Below are 27,496 nucleotides of genomic sequence, written 5' to 3'. Positions count from 1 at the left end.
CCTGTCTCCGTCTGTCCGTCTCCCTGTCTCCGTCTGTCCGTCTCCCTGTCTCCGTCTGTCCGTCTCCCTGTCTCCGTCTGTCCGTCTCCCTGTCTCCGTCCCCGTCTCCTCCGTCCCGTCTCCCTGTCTCCGTCTGTCCGTCTCCCTGTCTCCGTCTGTCCGTCTCCCTGTCTCCGTCTGTCCGTCTCCCGTCTCCGTCTGTCCGTCTCCCCTCCGTCTGTCCGTCTCCCTGTCTCCGTCCGTCCGTCTCCCGTCTCCGTCTGTCTGTCCGTCTCCCTGTCTCCGTCCTCCGTCTGTCGTCCGTCTCCCTGTCTCCGTCCTCCGTCTGTCTGTCCGTCTCCCCCGTCCGTCTGTCCGTCTCCCTGTCTCCGTCTGTCTGTCCGTCTCCCTGTCCCGTCCGTCTCCGTCTGTCTGTCGGTCCCGTCTGTCGGTCTCCGTCTGTCTGTCGGTCCGTCTGTCTGTCGGTCTACGTCTGTCTGTCTGTCGGTCTCGTCTGTCTGTCTGTCGGTCCGTCCGCCTGTCTGTCTGTCGGTCCGTCCGTCTGTCTGTCGGTCTACGCCTGTCCGTCTGTCGGTCCGTCTGTCCGCCCTGTCTACGTCTGTCCGTCTGTCTGTCTCCGTCCGTCCGTCTCCCTGTCTCCGTCCGTCCGTCTCCCTGTCTCCGTCCGTCCGTCTGTCCGTCTCCCTGTCCGCCCTCCCTGTCCCCGTCCGTCCGTCTCCCTGTCCCGTCTGTCCGTCTCCCTGTCTCCCGTCTGTCCGTCCCTGTCTCCCCCGTCCCTGTCTCCGTCTGTCCGTCTCCCTGTCTCCGCTCCGTCCGTCCGTCTCCCTGTCTCCGTCTGTCCGTCCGTCTGTCCGTCTCAGTCTGTCCGTCTCAGTCTGTCCGTCTCAGTCCGTCCGTCTCCTGTCCGTCTCAGTCTGTCCGTCTCCGTCTGTCCGTCTCAGTCTGTCCGTCTCCGTCTCCGTCTCCGTCCGTCTCCCCCGTCTCCGTCTCCGTCTCCGTCTCCGTCTCCGTCTGTCCCTCCGTCTCCGTCCCCCGTCTCCCGTCTCCCTCCGTCTCCTCCGCCCGTCTCCCTCTCGTCTCCGTCTGCCCCGTCTCCCTCCGTCCGTCCGTCGCCCCTCCCCCTCCGTCCCTCCGTCCGTCGGTCTCCGTCCGTCCGTCGCCCCGTCTCCCCGTCCGTCCGTCCCCTCCCTCCCGTCCGTCCCCGTCTCCCTCCGTCCCCCGTCTCCCTCCGTCCGTCCGTCCCCGTCTCCCTCCGTCCGTCCCCGTCTCCCGTCCGTCCGTCTGCCGGTCGTCTCCGTCCGTCTGCCGGTCTCCGTCTCCGTCCGTCTGTCTCCCGTCCGTCCGTCCGTCTCCCGTCTCCGTCCGTCTCCCCGTCCGTCCGTCCGTCTCCCCGTCTCCGTCTCCGTCTCCGTCGGTCTCCCGTCTCCCGTCCGTCTCCCTCCGTCTCCCTCCGTCTCCCCGTCCGTCCGCTGGTCCCGTCTCCGTCCCTCCGTCTCCGTCTCTCCCCCCTCTCCGTCCGTCCGTCGGTCTCCGTCTCCCTCCGTCTCCGTCCCCCGTCTCCCTCCGTCCGTCCCCCCGTCTCCCTCCGTCCGTCCTTGGTCCCCGTCCGTCCCCTCCGTCTCCGTCTGTCCCCGTCTCCCTCCGTCTGTCTCCGTCCCCCCCTGTCTCCCTCTGTCCGTCTCCCCGTCTCCCTCTTGTCCGTCTCCCTGTCTCCCTCCGTCCGTCTCCCTGTCTCCGTCTGTCCTCCCTGTCTCCCCTCTCCGTCTCCCTGTCCCCGTCTGTCCGTCCCTGTCTCCGTCCGTCTCCCGTCTCCGTCTGTCCGTCTCCCTGTCTCCGTCCCGTCTCCCTGTCTCCGTCTGTCCGTCTCCTGTCCCCGTCTCCCTGTCTCCGTCTGTCCGTCCGTCTCCCTGTCCCGTCCCCCCTCCCCTGTCTCCGTCCCGTCTCCCTATCGCCGTCTGTCCGTCTCCGCCCTGTCCGTCTCCCTGTCCCGTCCCGTCTCCCTGTCACCTTGTCCGTCTCCCTGTCGCCGTCCCCGTCCGTCCGTCCCCGTCCGTCCGTCTCCGTCCCCGTCCGTCCCCGTCCGTCCCCGTCCGTCCGTCTCCGTCCGTCCCCGTCCGTCTCCGTCCGTCCCCGTCCGTCTCCGTCCCCGTCCGTCTCCGTCCGTCTCCGTCCCCGTCCGTCTCCGTCCGTCTCCGTCCCCGTCCGTCTCCGTCCGTCTCCGTCCCCGTCCGTCCCTCCGTCTGTCTGTCTGTCTCCGTCTCCGTCCGTCCCCGTCCGTGTCTGTCTGACTCACGTCTGTCTCCGTCTGTCCGTCCGTCACCGTGTCTGTCTTTGATGTCCGTCCAGCACCATCTCAGCCAGGTCTGAATCTTGCCATGTCCTCCGTCTCCCTGTCTTCAAACTTACTAAGCAGTCTGTCCGAAGGTCCCCACCCACATAATAATCCATCACCAGGTACTGCCGAGAGTCCGGGGAGGTCTCCGAGTAAATCTCTCTGACAAAGTAGTAGTAATAATAATACTGTATAATAGTGTACAAGTAACATTCTCTGTATTTCTCTAGTGTCCCCCCACTTCCTCCCTCCATCTTTACTTTCTTCAGGCCTCCCTCTTTCTCCGTTAGTCTTTTTGTCTGTCCACCATCCATGTCTCCCTCTGTCCGTCCGTGTCTGTCTGTCCCGTCTGTCTGCCTCGTGTCCGTCTGTCCGTCCCATCTCCGTCTGTCTCCTGTCTCCGTCTGTCCGTCCGTCATCCATCCCTCCTTCCTTTCCGTCAACTCCGTCCCGTCCTCCCTGTCTTTCTCCGTCTGTCCGTCCGTCTCCGTCTGTCCGTCTGACTCACCTGTGGACGTAATGCAGTTGGTGCACTGAGTCGATGGCCAGCACCATCTCAGCCAGGTAGAATCTTGCCATGTCCTCCGGCAACCTGTCTTCAAACTTACTAAGCAGGGTGAGAAGGTCCCCACCCACATAATAATCCATCACCAGGTACTGCCGAGAGAGGGGAGGAGAGAATAAATCTCTCTGACAAGTAGTAGTAATAATAATACTGTATAATAGTGTGCAAGTAACATTCTCTGTATTCCTCTAGTGTCCCCCCACTTCCTCCCTCCATCTTTACTTTCTTCAGGCCTCCCTCTTTCTCCTTAGTCTTTTTGGTCCACCATCCATCCCTCCCTCCCTCCTTTACAGTCAACCAACCAACCATCCATCCCTCCCTCCCTCCCTCCTTCCCCGTCAACCACCCCTCCCTCCCTCCTTTACCGTCAACCACCCATCCCTCCCTACTTTACCGTCAACCACCCATCCCTCCCTACTTTAGCGTCAACCACCCATCCCTCCCTACTTTAGCGTCAACCACCCCTCCCTCCCTACTTTACCGTCAACCACCCCTCCCTCCCTCCTTTACCGTCAACCACCCATCCCTCCCTCCTTTACCGTCAACCACCCATCCCTCCCTCCCTACTTTACCGTCAACCACCCTCCCTCCCTACTTTACCGTCAACCACCCCTCCCTCCCTACTTTACCGTCAACCACCCCCTCCCTCCCTCCTTTACCGTCAACCACCCATCCCTCCCTACTTTACCGTCAACCACCCATCCCTCCCTACTTTACCGTCAACCACCCCTCCCTCCCTCCTTTACCGTCAACCACCCCTCCCTCCCTACTTTACCGTCAACCACCCATCCCTCCCTACTTTACCGTCAACCATCCCCTCCCTCCCTACTTTACCGTCAACCATCCCTCCCTCCCTCCTTTACCGTCAACCATCCCTCCCTCCCTCCTTTACCGTCAACCACCCATCCCTCCCTCCTTTACCGTCAACCACCCATCCCTCCCTCCTTTACCGTCAACCACCCATCCCTCCCTCCTTTACCGTCAACCACCCATCCCTCCCTCCTTTACCGTCAACCACCCATCCCTCCCTCCTTTACCGTCAACCACCCATCCCTCCCTACTTTACCGTCAACCACCCATCCCTCACTCCTTTACCGTCAACCACCCATCCCTCCCTCCTTTACCGTCAACCGTCATCATACTATTAATTTCGGCCTCTTCACAGCTTGTGTTCATCCCAAATGGAACCCTCTTCCCTATATATTGCACTACTTTTGACCAGTACCCTATGCCATTTGGACGCAACCCTTTACACCCCTTAAAATCAGTGGTCATACTTTTGACCAGAGTCCTATTGGCAATAGGTTACGATTTGGGATGCAGACATACCATATATTGAAACCTATATGAATAGAGGGGAAGTTAGTGGAGATCTTACCAGGAAGTTGTCGTCCTGGAAGGCGTAGTGCAGGGTGGTGATCCACTGGCTGTCCCCGTTCACCAGCACGTCCCGCTCCTCCCGGAAACACGCCGTCTGAGGGAGAGGTCAAAAGGGTAATCATTATATAAACAGAATGAATGGAATGTACTGTAGCTACTCTCATTGGCACACACTTCGGTCCATCACACTTCGGTCCAACCTGTGTGTGTACTGAATTCCTGTGTCTGCTAGTGGTGGACAACCATAGAATTAATAGATTGTATTTCTATCTTTATGTGGGAAACACCGTTTCAGATCCTTTAGGGGTCAATTAAGTATTTTCAATTCAATTACACTTTCTAACAAACTTATAAAATAGTCAAATTCATCTATTTCCATCTGTATGAACAACCTGTAGCTAGACTATGTCATGGGGTACATTAATGAGGACATGGGTTTGAGAGTTGCGTTGATATTGCAGACAGTTTCCCATGTCCAGAGACAGCCAGACACAGTGGGGAGGTCAGTATGAAAACTGCAAGCCCAGGGGACCACTGGGAACGGCTACACAGACACACACACACACAGACCACTGTGAACAGCTGCCAATTAAAAGAAAAGCACAGCAGCAACAGATATACTGAGTGCACTGGTTCGAATCCCCAAGCCAACTAGGTGAAAAATCTGTTGATGTGCCCTTGAGCAAGGCACTTAACCCTAATTGCTGCTGTAAGTCTCTCTGGATAAGAACGTCTGCTAAATGACTAAAATGTAAATACACTGAACACACACCACATGATCGCTCTCTCATACTGAAAATAGGTTCTAAAGTTTAATTAAGTTATGTATTCAAATTCACATTTAATATTCTAAACTTGAGACATGCACATGTAACTGACAATTATATGAACATTTTGCATTGAATGTTTAATGCAATGTTTATGGAAAAGCCAAGGAGTTACATAATGCTAACTCAACTTAGTATCCAGCCCTGAGTAGTGCTGTAATGCTATGGCTGTTGTTAGTATTTAGCCCAGAGTAGCAAATGCTATAATACTATTGCTGTTGTTAGCATTTAGCCCTGCTCTAATGTTATCGCGATTGTTAGCATTTAGAGCTGCTGTAACATTATGGCAGTTGTTAGCATTTAGCCCTGCTGTAATGCTACGGCAGTTGTTAGCATTTAGCCCTGCTGTAATGCTACGACGGTTGTTAGCATTTAGCGCTGCTGTAACGGTGTAATGCTATGGCGGTTGTTAGCATTTAGTCCTAGTGTAATGCTATGGCGGTTGTTAGCATTTAACACTGCTGTAATGCTATGGCGGTTGTTGTTACTAGCCAGAACTCACCTCAGCTCTCTTCAGCATCTCCCACTTATTGAGGATCTTCATGGCGAACACCTTGTCTGCATTCTTCACCTTAACCACAGCAACCTACAGGAAGCATGGGAGAGAAGGAGAGTGAGGAGAGAAAGTTTCCATCCACCAAATTAATTACATCTTTCCTGTCATGTTCAATAGGGCAAACCATGGGAAATAAACCCGCTCAGTTCCGGAACGTTTTCTCCCTACTGAACATGACCCACTCCTGTTAGATCAGGAAAGGGGAGTGAACGAGGGCAGAAGGGAAGTGAGCATCTTTGTGGAATGAAACACAGCCATAGAGCTAGAGGAGGAGAAGTGGAGGGGAAGAGAAAGGAAGGTGGACAGGAAGTGACTTAGGACATGAAGGTAGTGTCCCCTGAGACACACACAGCTGGGATCTTTCAGCTCAAGGGCCTCAACGTGCCATAGCCGCATGGCAGCACAGATAACACTCATTACAATGCGTTTGCAGCAAGGATAGGAAAGCTAGCTGGCTAAACTACTGTTAAGTGATAACGTCTCTAACACAGCCACATTCAGCCCCCATTGTTAGACATGAGTGTAGTAAAGAGCATTCCTAAAACGAGTTGAGTTGCAACTGTAGCGAGGCCAGAGGACTTCAGCTAGCAGGATTCTTCCCTCCGGCCTGCCAGCCAGAGGACACCGGAGAAAGCGTTCTTCACTTAAGCTTCCCCACAACTCCCTCCTCCACCACGGAAGGAATTTAAACCACCAATCATCCTCACAGTCACACACACACACACACACACGAGAGTACATGCAACACTCACAATAAAAAACACACTCGGCCTTATTGGAGTCTGAGATGAAAAAGAATAAGGAGAATGCTAAATTCAACACAATGACAACATTCTGCTGTTTGGGTTTCTCCTGCTGGTCTGATGTGGGAGGAGAGGGGGGAAGCTTCTTGGCAGTGTCCCTGTGTATAGCGTGTGTAATCCCCCCCACCCCGTTTTCTTAGCTTTCTCCACTCAGACATGTGTCGGCGCTTGACATGTACGACAGCTGTAGTGTTATAAAAGCAATTAATCAGGAGAGCCGAAACATCACGCAGACACCTAAATCTCTCTCCCAACGAACAGACAGGCGTGGTCTCTCTCCCAGCTGACTATGAGAAGACCCTGCTCATAAATGTCCTCTTTCACCTCTGTTTTCAGTTCACACAGCTTCCCACTTCTTACTCTTCCGTAGAGTTTACCATTTTTCCTGAACCTTTCCCAAATATCCCAGCTTTTTCAGAAATCCCATTTTGAGAATTCCCTCCCTGGTTAACTGGTATTAACTCCAACTGGTATGTCTGAGAGAAAAAAACTGGGAACTTTGGGAACAATTTTCAGAAATACCAATAGGTGGATTCCTTAAACAGAAGAGAATAAACAGCCTCAAAATGGGATTTCTGAAAAACCTGAGATATTTTCTGGAATTCTGCTAAACTCCTCCCTGGGAAAGGCGGTAATCAGTAGATGTGAATGGTCTCACTCCCCCCTATCTGAGAGATCCATCCTCCACATACAACACCCATTCTGCCAGTCACATTATGTTAAAGGTCCCCAAAGTACACACATCCCTGGGTCGCTCAAAGACTCAATCATGGACACTCTTACTGACAGTTGTGGCTGCTTTGTATGATGTATGTTTGTCTCTACCTTCTTGACCTTTGTGCTGTTGACTTTGCCCAATGTTTGTACCATGATTTTGTGTTGCTACCATGTTGTTATGTTGTGTTTCTACCATGCTGTGTTGTCATGTTTTGCTGTTATGTTGTCATCTTAGGTCTCTTTATGTAGTGTTGTGCCTTGTTGTGATGTGTTTGGTCCTATATTTATACTGTATTTTATTTATTTTGTCCCCTCAGGAGGCCTTTTGGTAGGCCGTCCATGTAAATAAGAATTTGTTCTAAACCGCCTAGTTAAATAAAGGTTAAATACAAAATAAAATGGTAGATAACCTTTCAGTTACACTATGATGGCGTTCCACTGGAATGACATAAGAGGGACCTCTGGCCAGAGACCTTTCAAATCATAATGACCTCATTATCATTAAGTAGATCTAATCCTACAGTCTTTGCCTGCTGACCACTGGAAACTGTTGTTGTGAATGTAAATACTTTTAAATGGAACTAATTAATTACACAAATCCAGCCACTTTTTTCTAGCTAACTCAAACGCTTTGATTAGCATGTAGGCTACAGTTACTAGGCTTTATGAAATAAACTGGCAGATCTGGGCCTGTTGACACAGCACAGAAGGCACAGAGACTTAGGCCTCTTCAACACAAGCTGCTAGAGGAGACACAGTAAACACAGATCCTATATCATAAATACAATAAGTAGAGGCAATCAACCGTGAGGCTGTAGTCTGGTACTGGGCTAGGGACCAGGGCTGGGGCACAACCATGTTGTTCTTCCACTCACCGTGAAATAAAACCCTAATAAAAAGGGTCTGAAAGAGGCCATAGTGAACTCAGCACTGGGCATAGCGCCAACCAACATGCTCCACCACACCTGGGTTCAAACAATATTCCAAGTCTTTCCAATACTTTGAGCTTTTGCTCTAGCCTGCCTGGGGTGGCAGATGGGTAGAGTTTGCCGGTTTGGAACTATTCCATTGGTGTATGAAGCCAGGCAAGCTCAATCAACCACAGATCAAGTATTTGAAATCATTTCAAATAGTATTTGATCCCAGGTCACTCAGCAGCACAGCAGCTAACCTAACAAACTATAATATACAACAACCATGTGTCACAGATCATGAAACCTTACATAGCTGAGTTTCTGCTGCCATCGCTAGCTACCTGCCTAGCTCACCAACATTCCCCAGGTTTGAGATCACACACAATAGAAGACGTAATAAAAAAACGATATTTCAACTCAGGCCCCCAAGCTGTGAATAAGAAAAATAAAGGGTTGGTTTCAGTTCCATTTTTTTAATAAGTATTTTCTTCTTCCACAATGATGGTGAAGAGAACAAACGATTCTCTTACATGTTGAGTCATGCAGATAGCATGTAGCCTAGCGGCTGGCCTTGCTGCTGAAATCACAGAGCAGGGGTAGATAACTCAGAAAATATTGATAATCATTTGTTCCCCCTGCAAATTGAAACAAAAAAAATGGATTGTATTTGAAGATAACAATAATTTCATACCTATATTACATTGAGACACCATCACATATATTTTATTTGTGTGAAAACTTGGGAACAGATTTCCTAAATTTAAAAAAATGTTTAGGACTGAATTCCTTGACTATATTGTATTTGCATGCATTGTTTGGTTGTTGTATTTGTTTCTAAGCCCTATGGAGGCTACACTTAAAATGCTTTGGTCTGTGCTGAAGACTTGCAAGATTATTTATATTAAAGAAACTTCCAGGTGATTTAAAAAAAATATATATATTTTTTTTAACATACAATAAAAAGTCACAAAATAGGCTTACCTCTCCAAAGGCTCCTCGTCCAATCACCTTGAGGATCTCAAAGTCCTCCTTGTGTAGGCGCAGCTGTTTGACCATGGAGGTGAAGGGTTTGGCTGCAGGAGAGAAAGAGGTTAGCATTCTGGGGAATCATTTATAAATAGTGCGTAGTGTAGGTAAATATTGTGTAGGCTACGCCGGTTTTCATACAAAGGTTGGCATTTATACAAAATGTTACTTGACCTGAGAATACGTAAAGTCGAACAATTGTGTATAATCAAGATTAAATTCATGAAACTGAGAATTTAAAAAAATTGCTGTATATTTAAAATGTGACAAAGCAAGTGTCACTAGTAGTGATATCAGGTGTCTCTCTTCCAGGCTGTCAAGCCCTGTATGCTGAGGGGTTAATATTATATATATTATTTTTATTTCTACTTTGCACATTCTTCCACTGCAAATCTACCATTCCAGTGTTTTACTTGCTATATTGTATTTACTTTGCCACCATGGCCTTTTTTTTTTGCCTTTACCTCCCTTATCTCACCTCATTTGCTCACATTGTATATAGACTTGTTTCTACTGTATTATTGACTGTATGTTTGTTTTACTCCATGTGTAACTGTGTTGTTGTATGTGTCGAACTTCTTTGCTTTATCTTGGCCAGGTCGCGATTGTAAATGAGAACTTGTTCTCAACTTGCCTACCTGGTTAAATAAAGGTGAAATAAATAATAAATAAAACAAATATAGGGTTAACCTATTGAGATATGGTTGATATAGGGTCAATCTATTATTTTGACTGTAGTAAATGACAGTGGTCCGGATGTACAGAGGGCAGTGATAAAATGGTCTATTGTTACCCTCACATTTACCCTAGCCTAGCACTCCGGGCAGAAATGGACCAATGTGGGTCAACGATGTGACTCACAAAGGTAAGAGCCAAAACACAAGCAGCATTTCCCTACTTTGTGGAGAAAGACCATTCATCCACTTCCTTGTTTACTGGATCGATCCTCCAATAACCCTGAGGTAGACTGCCAGTTGGTTGGCTCACCAGGGTAGGAATACTGTAGGAGTAGGAGATGTAAAGTTCTATTGAACATAATAAAGATATATTTAATGCCTATAGGTCTAGTTGTTAGGATTTGACCTAGGCCTACAGATCTGTGAGCACTTCGCTTAGGTCAACCCTTTTGCACGTGTAAGCAGAACACCTGGTTCACATCAAATTGCAATTCATTCATTCATTCATTCATTCCATCCATCCATCCATCCATCCACTTGTTAGTCTTCCAGCCTGGTCCAGTTATCAAAATGCAGGCTGATCCAGAGTACCCTGGCTCCCCTGTCAGAGGCCCTGCAAAGGTCACAGCCAGCCAGGGGAAGTCCCTTGATCTTCTCACTATCCACAGAGAACAGACCAGCCCAAAACACCACCCCACAACAACCTTTACTGATAGGCTACTACTTCATTACGACAACACACAGACGGGCTACTACTTCATTACGACAACACACAGACGGGCTACTACTTCATTACTACAACACACAGACGGGCTACTACTTCATTACTACAACACACAGACGGGCTACTACTTCATTACTACAACACACAGACGGGCTACTACTTCATTACTACAACACACAGACAGTCTACTACTTCATTACTACAACACACAGACAGTCTACTACTTCATTACTACAACACACAGACAGTCTACTACTTCATTACTACAACACACAGACAGGCTACTACTTCATTACTACAACACACAGACAGTCTACTACTTCATTACTACAACACACAGACAGTCTACTACTTCATTACTACAACACACAGACAGGCTACTACTTCGTTTTGCTGTGTGGTATGATGAATACCAATGTCCCTTCCGTGTTTATTTGTATTGTAAGAGTGCGCGTTTTTCAACAACTGAAAGTAATTTGGGAAATGGCATTAGCAATTACTGGGTTTTCAACAAATATTTCACAAGAGTCTGACATTTTCCTTATGTCCGGTGTCCACATTGTTGGAAGTAGAACGAGCCGACGCTTGGCACACACTTCTCACTTTACTTGTTGCCATGAATTCACACACATTCAACCTGGCTCTGTTCAGGAAAAATATTCTCCAAACATAGGCCCCTGTGAAAAAGGGAAATGCCTGCTGAAATAAAACAAACATCCAGAGAGCTCAACCTCTCCCTTATTCCCCCACTCTTCTCCCAGCCAGCCAGTTAGGCCTAGTTGGCATGGCAGGGAGACAGCCAGTCTGCCCTACCTGGCACACAGCTCTGCTATCACACGCCAATCACTGGCCGGTACAAACCCCTGGCCGGTGCAAACCCCTGGCCGGTGCAAACCCCTGGCCGGTACAAACCAATGGCCGGTACAAACCCCTGGCCGGTGCAAACCCCTGGCCGGTACAAACCACTGGCCGGTACATACCCCTGGCCGGTGCAAACCACTGGCCAGTACAAACCCCTGGTATACAGTGCCTTTCATTAAGTATTTAGACCCCACATTGTTCGGTTACACCCTTATTCTAAAAAATGTTTTTTTATTATTCTCAATTTACACACCATACCCCAAAATGACAAGGCAACATTTTTACATTTTTTGCTAATTTATTGAAAAAGAAAAAGAAATATGAAGTATTCAGACCCTTTACTCAGTACTTTGTTGAAGCACCTTTGGCAGCGATTACAGCCTTGAGTCTTCATGGGCATGATGCTACAAGCTTGGCACACTTGTATTTGGGGAGTTTCTCCCATTCTTCTCTGCAGATCCTCTCAAGCTCTGTCAGGTTAGATGAGGAGCGTCTCTGCACAGCTATTTTCAGGTCTCTCCAGAGATGTTAGATTGGGTTCAAGTCCAGACTCTGGCTGGGCCAGTCAAGGACATTCAAAGACTTGTCCCGAAGCCACTCCTGCATTGTCCTGGCTATGTGCTTAGGTTTGTTGGCCTGATGGAAGGTGAACCTTCACCCCAGTCTGAGGTCCTTAGCACCTCTGGAGCAGGTTTTCATCAAGGATCTCTCTGTACTTTGCTCCGTTCATCTTTGCCTTCATCCTAACTAGTCTCCCAGTTCCTGCTGCTGAAAAACAACCCCACAGCATGATGCTGCCACCACCATGCTTCACCATAGGGATGGTGCCAGGGTTCCTAGCCTAGACGTGATGCTCGGCATTCAGGCCAAAAAGTTCAATCTTGGTTTTTTCAGACCAGAGATTCTTGTTTCTCATGGTTTGAGAGTCTTTAGGTGCCTTTTGGAAAATTCCAAGTGGCCTGTCATTTGCGTTTTACTGAGGAGAGGCTTCCGTCTGGTCAGTCTACCATAAAGGCCTAATTGGTGGAGTGCTGCAGAGCTGGTTGTCCTTCTGGAAGGTTCTCCCACCTCCACAGAGCTCTGTCATAGTGATCGGGTTCTTGGTCACCTCCCTGACCAAGACCCTTCTCCCCTGATTGCTCAAATTGGCTAGCTCTAGGAAGAGTCTCGGTTGTTCCAAACTTCTTCCATTTAAGAATGATGGAGGTCTCTGTGTTCTTGGGAACCTTCAATGCTGTATAATTATTTTGGTACCCTTCCCCAGAACTGTGCCTCGACACAATCCTGTCTCGGAGCTCTACGGACAATTCCTTCTACCTCATGGTTTCGGTTTTGCCCTGACATGCACTGCCAACTGTGGGACCTTATATAAACGGGTGTGTGCCTTTCCAAATCATGTACAATCAATTGAATTTACCACAGATGGACTCCAACCAAGTCGTGGAAACATCTCAAGGATGATCAATGGAAACAGGATGCACCTGAGCTCAACTTCGAGTCTCATAGCAAAGGGTCTGAATACTTATTTAAATAAGGTATTTTTGTTTTTAATACATTTATAAAAAACTGTTTTTGCTTTGTAATTATGGGGTACTGCGTGTAGATTGCTGAGGAAATTGTTTTATGTATTCAATTTTAGAATAAGGCTGTACCATAACAAAATATGGAAAAAAGTCAAGAGGTGTGAATACTTTCTGAAGGCCCTGTATATAAACACTGTACCTGATAAAGTCATGAAATTGAAGACAACTGACCATAGATCAGCTTCTAATATGTAGGTCATCAGACTTGCTTCAACTGACCCCAAGTCTGCTACCATGTGTAGGGGCTACTAAGAGATAGGGGTAGGGGAGGAGAGTACCGGAGTAGAGTAGGGGAGATACTTACTGCAGTTCACTGATGAGTGGGTAAGTGAGGCAAACATTGGCAAAACCACCAAGATGATGAGAAAGTCTATCGGAAAGCCCAGAAAACTAGCCAGGCCACTACCACTACAAAGGGCCTGAAGAGAGACTGTAGCCCAACTCCCTTTTCTTAAAGCTGACATGCACAGTGGTGCTCGTAGTTAAAGGGTGTCTCACTAGGAGTGTACAGAGCAAATGCCAGCCCAGGACTGACGATATCAGTTACTGCCTAAGAAAGAAATAACAGCAGTCAATTTCCACAGAACGAGCCTAGCATACATTCTGGTGCAGAAAGGTTTATTACAAAGGCAAGCCCACAGCCGCCTTGCGAGAGTGTTTATCAGTCTGATTTATAAATGGAAACCATTTGTGTGGATGTAGTGTACTTGAACACAAGATTAGTTACTAGGCCTAGACACATGGTCTCATACACACAAACGCACACACGCGCAGCCCCAGTCTCGCTCAGATATACCCAACGATCATGTGCCGATTTGTCCTAGAGTGAAGAAATGTACATCACACCCTTTTTACTCCGAGCTTCAGACAAAGGTCTTCCAGTTCTACATCTTTATCTTCACTATCAAAATATACAGGTCGGCCAAACATAGCAACAGTTGCTATGTCAAGGTGTGGCACACGTCATTTTGTAGTGCTTTAAACGTGACTATCCAACCAAACCGTGACTTTGTCTGGAGGGCTTTTCTTTGATGGTTTTGCGAGAGCTTAGCAACGGAGTTCACTATTACTAGAGCGAGACTGACAATGTCACTAATATAAGTGTTTCCCGGTGGTCAGAAACACAGGATTTGTGAGTGACTGTATGCAGAACTGGAAAAACATGAGTGGATCCTACTAATCCACAGACGGACTGGTTTAGCCCAGATGCTGCTCCTCAGACAGATCCAGGTCCATTAGAAGAAGTTTATTATCCCACAGACACTACTGCAGCTGAATGAAAATATTGTACTTCTGTAGAGCGTAAGACAAGTGTGTTCATTCACCTAATGTCATGGTCAATATGGTAACCGGGCGTCACCGTAGCGTTTTGTGCTTTCAATACTGTGTGTTTAGGCCTAGGCCTGCGTGCGTAAGCAGGTGTGCGTGTTCTTTTGAACAAGTCCCTCTCCATGTGTGCTGGCCTGCATACATGTGCCAATGTAAATTTGCTCTACCTTCTCTGTACTTGAAACAGAAACAAGTACAGGAGAGAGAGAAGATCCTACATCCATTACAGAGAGGGGGAACATCTGGAAGCCATGAGAGGGATTATTTATGGCCAGTGAGGTAACAACAAAAAAATCCTGTCTCCAGGAGAGAGACAGACACCTTGTATTGTTACACTAGGTCAGGCCTGGGAATGGGTTTTCACAGCACTATTGGAAGCATATTCCTCAAGTTAGACCTTGTAATAAGTGTGGATAGGATTTTTTTCCCCTGCATGGCCACGTGACCAGAGTTGTTTAGCAATGATATTATTTAGGACCAAGCGTTTTTCCTGACTACATGACCTGACCGGGAAAGAATGGCCTTCTGCTTCCCCCCTCCTCCATTGTATACAAAATCTCTTGGGTGATAGTTGTAGTCTTTCACTAGTCACGTAATAAGGGATCTGTGTCGAGACTGCTACCTTTCCCCTCAAACTCAAAATGGCTGTATGACCTCAGGACTTGACGGCGTCAGCAGTATCTAACATTTATACTAAAGCTGCCTTCTCAGTCTCTATTGAATAGGAGACTCTCCATTTCAACTGGACTTCCTCGTTAAATACATGATCAAATTAGGCTACAAATTTAGCAAGGGAAACCGCTGCACAGTCAGTGGTGCCGTCGCCCGGGGAAACCGCTGCACAGTCAGTGGTGCCGTCGCCCGGGGAAACCGCTGCACAGTCAGTGGTGCCGTCGACAAAAAAACGCTGCACAGTCAGTGGTGCTACGCCCAAGGAAACCGCTTCACAGTCAGTGATGCCGCAGCTTCTAACGGGGGACCCGCTTCTACAGTCAGTGGTGACCCAAGCAGCCTAACGGGGGGAAACCGCTTCACAGTCAGTGGTGCCAAGCAGCTTCTAACGGAGGGACCAAAGCACAGTCAGTGGTGGGACCAAAGCAAAAATAACGTGTACTTTCCAAGCAGCTTCTAACGAGGGACCCAAGCAGCTTCTAACGAGGGGGACCCAAGCAGCTTCTAACGAGGGGGACCCAAGCAGCTTCTAACGAGGGGGACCCAAGCAGCTTCTAACGAGGGGGACCCAAGCAGCTTCTAACGAGGGGGACCCAAGCAGCTTCTAACGAGAGGGACCAAAGCAGCTTCTAACGAGAGGGACCAAAGCAGCTTCTAACGAGAGGGACCCAAGCAGCTTCTAACGAGAGGGACCCAAGCAGCTTCTAACGAGAGGGACCCAAGCAGCTTCTAACGAGAGGGACCCAAGCAGCTTCTAACGAGAGGGACCCAAGCAGCTTCTAACGAGAGGGACCCAAGCGTCAACCATGAAACATTAAGGAAACGCTGCACACTGCTGTTCATGCTCTCAGGTGATTTTCTACAGCGTTTCAACCCTCAGGTCTTCATCAGGCATCCATATCGGGGCAGTGCTCAGTGACATCACTTCCTGAAACAGTAGGTAAAAATATATACGGTTTACAACAAGTGTCAACCATCCAGGTAACTTTTTAGCCATTTACGTCACAAATAGCTTTAAAACATCCTGTAAATTACCCAAATTACAGGTGAAAATGTACCCCTTCAAGTCTCAGTCTCCATGTCTCCACTGATGTGAATAAGCCAAGGGGACTTCAATGGAATCCAAAGCATGTATTTTGTCATGTTTGGTATATATGCCATATGTCAGCCCATCATCGAAAGGAGGGTGCAACCATTAAATCATTAACAAGTACCTAAATACATAAACATGTCTGGAATCCTGGGAATCACTTACATAGCACGTAAACATGCATCGGAGCAATAAATTCACTTTATTGCTGCACTGCACACCAGTGACATCAGAGTTCAAAGAGCTATGTCGTCCCCCCAAGCCCTCCAAAGTACTAGGAGACCAGGGCATGAAATGAGGAGCGGCCCAAATGGTACCCTTTAAAGTGCACTACTTTTGACCACACAATTACGCAAAAACTCCAGTAAGTCGATTTTCTCATATTGTTCACATTGTCCGGTGTGTAGCAGGGACGTAGACGTAGACGTAGTCCGAGCCGTTTTGGAAACGGAACAGGCTGTGCCTCACTTTCGCTGTGGTTAACATACAAACAGGATACTTCAAATATGAAGAAAGCGGAGGAGAGAGGACGAGACAAACTGATTAGATCGGCGTTGGGTCATGACTACTGTAAGGCTACGCATCAAGCAAAATGCCAGCATGATGAGAACATCGAATTACTGGAGTTTCTGTTTTGGCGTAATGTGAAACACATGCCACCTCAGCTCAACATGAACCGTCTGGCAGAGTTCAGCCTAGATTGACAGATACACTGTTTAGTTACACAATTGTATCATTGGAGGCTACACAAACCCTTTGGGCATAATAATTTAATGTAGACTAAGCACTAAACATGGTCAGGAATGCCTCCCTGCTGGTGTCAGAAGTGGGATCCTACCTACTGCCACACCGATGCATAGTCACTTTAATAACTACCTATATGTTACCTCAACTAAGCGGTGCCCCCGCACATCGACTCTGTACCGGTGCCCCATGTATAGTCTCGCGATTGTTATTTTACTGCTGCTCTTGAATTACTTATTACTTTTATTTCTTATCCTTATCCATATTTTTTAACTGCATTGTTGGTTAGGGGCTCGTAAGTAAGCATTTCACTGTTGTATTCGGCACGTGACTAATAGAATTTGATTTGATCGTCTGTCATTACAAACCCCACTGAACACAGCTCACTTACTTTATTGTGTTCTTATTTCTTTATCTTGTAGGTTTTTGTTTTTACTATTACATTGTTGTTGATTACTTCATTGTTGGGGTTAGAGCTAGCAAGAAAGACATTTCACTGTAGTTAACATTAAAACTTGAAACTTAACAGAGAGATTAGTTTAGAGGCGACTTAACCACCTAGGGGTACCTCGAGACATGTGGACCATGCAGGAGGGTGGGAGAGAGATACAGCTGTCAGGGTATCAGCTGGTTTTACTGATAGTAGAACACAAGTGCCCATTTCAAAAATGAAGGAACACATGAGTTTCCTGGTCTCTATGAGTCCTCCAAGGCCAGAACCGGGGCCTACATATCAGATTGCTCTGGGAGGTGATGAAGGGGGTTCCTCAGTCCCAGTCCTTATAACATGCCCCATGATGGAATTAATTGGATAGGACACAATAAGGCCAACAGCTAAGGGTAATGCTGACCTTCAAAGACATGTCAGTGTCAGAAAATATTGTCAGTTGATTGCGCTGCCAAAACACATGTAGGCTATATTGACTTTTATATGGAGTACCTAACATAGCTTTCAAGGTGTGAATCAACTACTGTAACCTTGAGAAGTAGGTGAGATGACTCTCTCCCTCCCCAATTAATTACCCAAATGACCTGAAACACAAAGGAAGGCTAGCCTAGCACACACTGCCCGCTGCCTACTGTAGCCCTGCCCGCTGTAGCCCTGCCCGCTGCCTACTGTAGCCCTGCCCGCTGCCTACTGTAGCCCTGCCCGCTGCCTACTGTAGCCCTGCCCACTGCCTACTGTAGCCCTGCCCGCTGCAGCCCTGCCCGCTGCCTACTGTAGCCCTGCCCGCTGCCTACTGTAGCCCTGCCCCTGCTACACCCTGCCCGCTACTGCCCGCTGCCTACTGCCCTGCCCGCTGCCTGCCCGCTGCCCGCTACACCTGCCCTGCCCGCTGCAGCCCTGCCTACTGTACCCTGCCCGCTGCCCTGTAGCCCTGCCCGCCCTGCCCCTGCCCGCTGCCTACCCTGCCCGCTGCCTGCTACACCCTGCCCGCTGCCTACACCCTGCCTGCCTACACCCTGCCCGCCTGCTACACCCTGCCCGCTACACCCTGCCCGCTGCCTGCTACACCCTGCCCGCTGCCTACACCCTGCCTGCTGCCTCTACTACACCCTGCCTACTACACCATGCCCGCTGCCCCTGCCCGCTGCCTGCTACTGCCCGCTGCAGCCCTGCCCCTGCCCGCTGCCCGCTGCCCGCTGCACCCACCCTGCCCGCTGCCTACTGTACCCTGCCCTGCCTACTACACCCTGCCCGCTGCCTACTACACCCTGCCCGCTGCCTGCTACACTACACCCTGCCCGCTGCCTACTACACCGTGCCTACTACACACACCCTGCCCGCTGCGTACACCCTGCCCTGCCTACACCCACCCTGCCCGCTGCCTACCCCCTGCCTACTACACCCTGCCCGCTGCCTACTACACACACCGCCCGCTGCCCCTACTACACACTGCCCGCTGCCTACTGTAGCCCTGCCTACTACACCCTGCCTACTACACCCTGCCCGCTGCCTACTGTAGCACCCTGCCTACTACACCCTGCCTACTACACCCTGCCCGCTGCCTACTACACCCTGCCCGTCTACTACACACTGCCCGCTGCCTACTGTAGCCCCCTGCCTACTACACCGTGCCTACTACACACCCACTGCCCGCTGCCTACTGCCTAGCCCTGCCTACTACACCCTGCCCGCTGCCTACTACACCGTGCCTACTACACACTGCCCGCTGCCTATTGTAGCCCTCGAGAAGTGTGCAGGTTATCCACCTCGGCTTAAAGGGGGTCTGCTGAACTTCTTACTTTGGCCTCGTTTTTTCTGGTCATTAAGAAACGCAGCGGCCCTGACTGAAGCCAAACGGGGGGGGGTTCTTGTGTTCGCACGTGGCAAGTGTTTGTATATTCGCTCTGCCAAAACAGTACACAGTTACAGTCACTCACCCTCCTAGATAACTTGAAACAGTCTAATCAGGTCTTGTGTCTTGAAGACAGCTAAACTAGCTAGTGCTAGTCAACTTCTTTCGCCAATTCGATTCTGCCAGCTGGTTTGCGAACGTGGCAAAGTTGGTTTCACATTGGAAAGCCTTTCTCAGGGTTTAGTTAGGGACCATAAAGAAATTATAATGTAAATGGGACAATATTTATGTTGCACATCTTTCCCCCATTCATAGAATCTTATTCATTTAAGATCCTAAAGGCCAAACTCACCCTAGATCACTACCTGGGGATAGTGGAGGACAGTGTAAGGGCTCAGACACAGCAATAACATTTGGTGGTCGAGAGTACTTAGCACCTCTGAATGTAACTTGTGAAACTAGTGCGCACTGATTTTACATGTAGAACCGTGTGAAATGTGATGTGCGAGTGCCTTAATTAACACTGAGCTAACCTCTATACTGACTACATCCTCACATCAGAACACCAAGCACTACACTACAGGCTAATAATAGGATGAGCTGGTTCCACAATCATGACCTAACCCAGGGAGTATTGGAAGGAAGTATTACATAGTACTGACCTGCAAGCTGTCTTCTGTTACTGATAGGAAGAAAGGGTTTTAGACCAGACCGTGTTTAAGGACAGTGACATGACAGATGTAGGCTAGGCCTTTCTCTTGGGCCAAGTGTGCATTTTCAGTTATCCATTGCAGGTGCCTTAGGTTCCGAACAAGGATACAATGTGTACAAGAGGTGCCGCGCAGTTGAAACTCTGAAGAATCCTACAACATTACCACGTTCTGCCCACAAGAATAAACGAGGGGGACAAAAACACACATATATATATATATATATATATATACTCCTCTGCAGTCCTTCGGTTCACAGCATAGCAGACACTTTCTAGGCCACAACCAATCCCTATGGCAGAGAACACTACTAATTAGATCTCTCTGAAGGAACTACGGTGTCAATTATGAAACTTGTAACCATAAGCAGCAAGCATCCCCGGAAATATGCATCTGGCTACAGCTCGTACATGTCTCAACGTGCACTTCGCTCAGGAGGAAGACAAAAGACAAATGTAAATACTCATAAATTAATTATATTTCAAAGAGAAGATATTTCAAAATTGCTTGTATTAGATGAGTGCCCGAGGTGAAGAAGTCTTTGGACTGCAGTCAGTGGTTGTAACCAGGTTGGTTTGAAGGCCAGGGGTTGTTCGGTTCTTGTTTCTGACATAATAACATAATCAAATGACTGAGTAACAAGCCAATCTGTGATGTACGCCAACAGTATGCGAGCCGTCCACAACAACACCCTGCCCATTCCTCCTATTCTCCTGAGGACAGGACAGACATGTTTATGTAGATGTGGTCCTAACAGGAGGACAAAATCAGATTGTCATAAATGGGCTAATCTTTTTTTACAGCACAGTGACTGACATCACAAGGGAAGTGGTTTGTCTGCATATAACTTACCAGGATATAACCTATTCCCATACTATAGCCAGGATATAACTTATTACCATACTATAGCCAGGATATAACTTATTACCATACTATAGCCAGGATAAAACTTATTACCATACTATAGCCAGGATATAACTTATTACCATACTATAGCCAGGATATAACTTATTACCATACTATAGCCAGGATATAACTTATTACCATACTATAGCCAGGATATAACTTATTACCATACTATAGCCAGGATATAACTTATTACCATACTATAGCCAGGATATAACTTATTACCATACTATAGCCAGGATATAACTTATTACCATACTATAGCCAGGATATAACTTATTACCATACTATAGCCAGGATATAACTTATTACCATACTATAGCCAGTATATAACTTATTACCATACTATAGCCAGGATAAAACGTATTACCATACTATAACCAGGATATAACTTATTACCATACTATAACCAGGATATTGCAGGTGTTATTGTTGCCACTTTCGTCTGTGCTTTAATGGCAAAATGCTACCAACAGTTCTCTGTACTTTTAGTCAATTTATTGCCCGGCTAAATTGTACCGCATTTTGAATAGCATTACAGGCCCCATACTTGGCTCACTATATCAGACAGGCTTATCGAGGACCACTTAGGAGGCTCAAATTTGCACAAACCTGGACCACGCATTTATTTTTTACATAAGGATATTATTCACCAATCTAGCTGGAGGGTCTAAATTAAAACAGGCATATGGACGGTAATTATCATTAAGATACCTAAGCATTTACACCTGGAAAAGCAGGAATTCAACAATACCATTTTTTACGTGTGAAATGATTTTCTAATCTGTAGCCAGAAGGAACACGGGACTATTTTTATTTAACTAAGCAAGTCAGTTGAGAACAAATTCTTATTACAAATGACGGCCTACCAAAAGGCCCCTTGCAGGGACGGGTCTGGGATGACGAACAAAAATATAGGCACACACACACAACATAGAGAGAGACTTAAAATGTGTGAGACTATAAATGGGGGTTGTGTATGATCATGTTATGGGAGTATTAAAGAGCAACTTCCCCTAAAACTAGGAATGTGACATGGAGGGAAAAAAACGTAATGTTTACACTGCAGTATTTTTCTCTCGTATTTCCGTTAAAACGATATTTCAATACGAATCCACAATGCAGCTGCACTGCTGCCAGCAATGATGTTGGTCTCATGGCGCGTCCCTTTCAGATGGTCAAGCATTGCACCTGTACTACCATTACTGTACCTAATTTCCAAGTTGCAAAGTTAGCATTTTTTATTCATTTACAGTGCATTCAGAAAGTATGAAGACCCCTTGCCTTTTTCCACATTTTGTTACATTACAGCCTTATTCTAAAATTGATTCAATTTTTTTCTTCTCATCAATCTACACACAAAACAGGTTTAGAAGTTTTTGCAAATGTATTAAATATAAATAAATAAAAATATCACATTTACACAATTATTCAGACCCTTTACTTTGTTGAAGCACCTTTGGCAGTGATTACAGCCTTGAGTCTTCTTGGGTATGAAGCTACAAGCTTGGCACACCTGTATTTGGGGAGTTTCTCCCATTCTTCTCTGCAGATTCTCAAACTCTGTCAGGTTGGATGGGGAGCGTTGCTGCAAAGCTATTTTCAGGTCTCTCCAGACTTGTTTGATCGGATTCAAGAATGGACTGGCTGGGCCACTCTCAGACATTGAGACTTGTCCCAAAGCCACTCCTGCATCGTCAAGGCTGTGTGCTTAGGGTCGTCCTGTTGGAAGGTGAACCTTCGCTCCAGTCTGAGGTCCTGAGCTCTGTGGAGCAGGTTTTCATCAAGGATCTCTGTACTTTGCTCCGTTCATGGTTCTCAATGTAGTCTCCCAGTCCCTGACGCTGAAAAACATCCCCACAGCATAATGCTGCCACCACCATGCTTCACCGAAGGGATGGTGCCAGGTTTCCTACAGACGTGAAGTTTGGCATTCAGGCCAAAGAGATCAATCTTGGTTTCATCAGACCAGAGAAGCTTGTTTCTCATGGTCTGAGAGTTATTTAGGTACCTTTTGGCAAACTCCAAATGGGCTGTCATGTGCCTTTTACTGAGGAGTGACTTCCGTCTGGCCACTCTACCATAAAGGCCTGATTGGTGGAGGGCTGCAGATGATTGTCCTTCTGGAAGGTTCTCCAATCTCCACAAAAGAACTCAGGAACTCTGTCAGAGTGACCATCGGGTTCTTGATCACCTCCCTGACCAAGGACCTTCTACCCCAATTGCTCAATTTGGCCGGGCGACCAGCTCTAGGAAGAGTCTTCGTGGGCCAATGGAGGGGACCTTCAATGATGCAGACATTTTTTGGTACCCTTCCCCAGATCTGTGCCTCGACACACAATCCTGTTGTCTCTGAGCTAGCGAGGACGGAGACAGGGGGGAGGGGCAGAGTATGCAAGTCGGCCACCAGGGAAACAGTCAGAACCACGCACCAGGACCTCCAATCTCAACTGGCGGACCGCGGACCAGATCCGGAACCAAAGCGGGGTCAATACGGACCGCAGACCCCCCCCCACCCCAAAATATTATATGTGGAAAAATGACTCAATTGGGCATCGACCCCCGGTATCATAAACACACACAAGACATGGAAGAATGCATAGAATTGCAGGTAATGAGCTTTAAGAACAGCTAAAAAAAAATATGTCCAATACAAAATGTGTAGAATTGCGGGAAATTTTCTTTAAAACGGCAACATTTCAACTCCGCCAACAAGAGGGGTGTGAACAGTTTGGGGTCGCATGGGTTGTGAGGTGGGGGTTTGCTACTACTCCGTAAATTACATTCTCCATCAGGACCTTTGCCACCTAGGAAATATGTGTTACGGGACCTTCTCCAATAGCCCTGCACTAGGCCTTTCTATAGGCAATCAAAAGCTGTATCTTGCAATTTCTTGGCTTCCAATGTCTCCAAACAGCAGTAAAACAGGGCCTATCATCAATGAACATGATACTGACATGCAACACTTCACTCTCACACAGTATCTGCGCATGTGCACGGGTTCAAATCACGCTTTTCACAGCATGGTAGCTAGGGAACCAAAACAGCTGTTGAGCCTTGCCCTTAGTTGTTGCGGATATTATGCTGTTTACGTTTTTGCCTCGACATACATTTTTCTTAACGTTAAGGATCTCAATTTCATTTAAACGTTTTAACATTCTCACCCTTACCTAAAACCCAACTAATCCCTTTGTGGCAACGAGTCAAAAACATTTTGGTCAAGTCTGTCTTGTCCAAACCAGAGTTTGGAACTTGTGTGTGTGTCATAACGGGTTAACGAAGGTTGCGTTTAGATTACAATTCCGTTGTTGCACTGTGGTGTCTGGGAAAAGACCAGGTGACTTCGCTTTGCGTGGCTGCTGCCCCGGGCGGGCGGAGACCTCTCCTTAGGAGGACCAATGGAATGGTCGAAAATGAGTAAACCCCTCCCACCCAGGGCACCGGGTTGCACAAAATGAACTCGCCCACTGGAACAGCTTCCCCAAAGAGTATTTGAGGTAGATTTGTACATAAAGGTAAAGTGACTAAGCATCAGGATAGACAAGAATGACAGTAATAATAAAGAACAGAGCAGCAGCATATGATGAGTGTGAAAGTGTGTGTGTGTATGGGTGTGCATGCGTGCATGTGTGTGCGTTGTCTCGGCATGCGTGCGCATGTGTACAGTACCTTCAGAAAGTTCTCATACCTCTTGGCATTTTCCACATTTTGTTGTGATACAGCCTGAATTTAAAATTGATTAAATAGAGATTTTTTTGTGTAAATGGCCTACACACAATACCCTATAATGTCAAAGAGAAATTCTGTTGTAGAATGTTTACAAATTAATAAAAAATGAAAAGCTGAAATGTCTTGGGTCAATAAGTATTCAACTCCTTTGTTATGGCAATGTTATGGCAAAAAATCTATGGCAAGACTTGCAAACTTGACTTATCTAGCAATGATCAACAACCAATTTGACAGACCTTATAGAATTTTGAAAATATTCACTTTTTTAGGATAGGGGGCAGCATAGAAGCTGTCTCGTAGCCGGTTGGGTTGGTCCGAGAGCCGATGCTATGATACTGTGATGTAAGTAGCTAAATACATAGCCCCTCCCTAACAAGTAATGTGAGAGTATGACTTGCACAGCTAACGTTGCACCTGAAGACAGGTTTGATCCCTGCTAGCTAATGCATAATCAAAAACTTGTATTTATTTTTTAACCCTTTTTCTCCCCCAATTTCGTGGTATCCAATTGGTAGTTACAGTCTTGTCTCATCGCTGCAACTCCTGTACGAACTCGGGAGAGGCAAGGATCGAGAGGCGTGCGTCCTCCGAAACACAACCCAATGGCACTTCTTCTTGACACAATGCCTACTTAACCCGGAAGCCAGCCGCACCAATGTGTCGGAGGAACCACTACAGCGTGTACTGCGCCCGGCCCGCCACAGGACTCGCTAGTGCGCGATGGGACAAGGACATCCGTGCCGGCCAAACCCTCCCCTAACAAGGACGACGCTGGGCCAATTGTGTACTGCCCCATGGGTCTCCCGATCACCGCCGGCTGCGACAGAGCCAGGACTCGAATCACTAGTGGCACAGCTAGCACTGCGATGCAAGCAAACTTGACGACATGTTTGATGCATGATGCCAGCTTGTTTTCAATAATGTTTTGAACTGGCTAGCTACTGTATGAGCCCTGCTAACTAATCAAGCAAACTAGCTAGCTAGCTAGGGCTTCAGCTAACCCCATAAAAGATGCCACCAAGCAACAACATTATTGTGTATTTTCTGGGGCAAACCCAATGATGACAGATCACCAGATCACCCTCCCATAACCAGGACGACGCTGGGCCAATTGTTCACAACCTCATGGGTCTCCCGGTGGTGGCCGGCTGCAAAACTGCCTGGGATTAAACCCGGTTCTGTAGCGATGCCTATAGCACTGCGATGCAGTGCCTTAGACTGCTGTGCAACTCGGGAGGCCCGTGAGTTTCTGTGTGTGTTTGTGTCTTGTCTGTAGTAAGGAGGTGCCACACATTACACAGGTGCAGCTTGTGCTGGGGACAATAAAGGCCACTCTAAAATGTGCAGTTTTGTCACATAACACAATACTACAGATGTCTCAAGTTTTGTGGGAGCGTGTAATTGGCATGCTGACTGCAGGAATGTCCACTAGTGCCGTTGCCAGAGAATTTAATGTTCATTTTAGAGAATTTGGCAGTACGTCCACCCGGCCTCACAACCGCAGACCATGTGTATGGCATTGTGTGGGCAAACGGTTTGCTGATATAAATGTTGTGAACAGAGTTCCCCATGGTGGCGGTGGGGTTATGGTATGGGTAGGAATAAGCTATGGACAACAAACACAATTGCATTTTAACGATGGAAATTTGAATGCACAGATCTACTGTGATGAGATCCTGTAGCCCATTGTCATGCCATTCATTCCTCTCCTATCACCTCATGTTTCAGCATGATAAAGCACAGCCCCATGTTGCAAGGATCTGCACACAATTTCTGGAAGCTGAAAATGTCCCAATTCTTCCATGGCCTGTACACTCACCAGACATGTCACCCACTGAGCATGTTTGGGATGCTCTGGATCAACGTGTACGACAGCGTGTAACGGCTCCCTCCAATATCCCAAAACTTTGCACTGCCATTGAAGAGAAGTGGGACAATATTCCTCAGACCACAATCAACAGCTTGATCAACAATGTAAAGGAGATGTGTCGCCCTGCATAAGGCAAATGGTGGTCACACAACAGATACTGACTGAATTTCTGATCCACGCCCATTCTATTTTTATTTTTATTTATTTTAAGGTATCTGTGACCAACATATGCATATCTGTATTCCCAGTCATGTGAAATACATAGATTAGGACCTAATGAATTTATTTCAATTGGACTGATTTACTTATATGAACTGTAACTCCTTGAAATTGTTGCATCTTTGAAATTGTTGCATTCATATTTTTGTTCAGTATAGATAATGTAAACACTTTGTTTAGAATATCTATATAAGTTTACATATTGCATTCTTCTCATATTATTCTGTAGGCTACTTCGTATGAGAAGAGTGCAATCCTCCTGCATCTCACATCTGCCTGTAGATATTGAACTCCGCCTGCTGGACCCGTGGGTTGAGTAAAACTCAGTCATATCCAGGATGGAGTGTCATGTACTCCACCGCTCCTGCCACCTGACTGCACAGGTCTATAACCTGTAATATATTACATACATGGAAGGGACTTCATCACACACTGTAGACTTGACCCACCGTAGACGGATGCTAAGCTACAGGACTGTTTCGCTACATACTGGAATGTGTTCCTGGATTCATCCGATGGCATTGAGGAGTTTACCACATCAGCCACCAGCTTCATTAATAAGTGCATTGTCGATGTAGTACCCACAGTGACAGTACGGATGTTGCTAACGGCTAGGAGCAGTACACTAATCCGGAAGAAATCCCGCAAAGCGGCAATACAGTACTGAGGTTGAATCTTACTAAACCGGCTCGGACGCTCGTCGGATGTGGCAGGGTTTACAAACTATCACAGATTACAAAGGGAAACCCAGCCGAGAGGTGCCCCAGTGACACAAGCCTACCAAACCAGCTAAATGCCTTCTATGCTTGCTTCGAGGCAAGAAGCACTGAACCGTGCATGAGCGCACTTGATATTCCGGATGACTGTGTGATCGCGCTCTCCATAGCCGATGTAAGACCTGTAAACAGGTTAACATTCACAAGGATTACCAGGACGTGTACTCAGAGCATGCGCTGAGTGTC

General features: G+C 47.4%; 1 protein-coding gene across 6 annotated transcripts in view; it reads right to left on the bottom strand.

The window, feature by feature from the left end:
- Positions 1–27,496, bottom strand: part of LOC112217992 (serine/threonine-protein kinase MRCK alpha-like) — a 112,383-nt gene that overhangs the window by 71,154 nt on the left and 13,733 nt on the right. For all 6 annotated transcript variants that reach the window (XM_042300934.1, XM_042300932.1, XM_042300933.1 and 3 more), the window contains 4 exons: positions 9,076–9,167; positions 5,607–5,690; positions 4,276–4,371; positions 2,841–2,989 (listed from right to left, as the gene is read on the bottom strand). In XM_042300934.1, the coding sequence (XP_042156868.1) occupies positions 2,841–2,989; positions 4,276–4,371; positions 5,607–5,690; positions 9,076–9,167 (421 nt within the window). The remainder of the gene's footprint in view (positions 1–2,840; positions 2,990–4,275; positions 4,372–5,606; positions 5,691–9,075; positions 9,168–27,496) is intronic.

This window comes from Oncorhynchus tshawytscha, linkage group LG18 (genome assembly GCF_018296145.1).
Source record: "Oncorhynchus tshawytscha isolate Ot180627B linkage group LG18, Otsh_v2.0, whole genome shotgun sequence".
In the NCBI taxonomy this organism is placed as follows: domain Eukaryota; kingdom Metazoa; phylum Chordata; class Actinopteri; order Salmoniformes; family Salmonidae; genus Oncorhynchus; species Oncorhynchus tshawytscha.
This window is presented reverse-complemented; position numbering and strand designations above follow the sequence as displayed.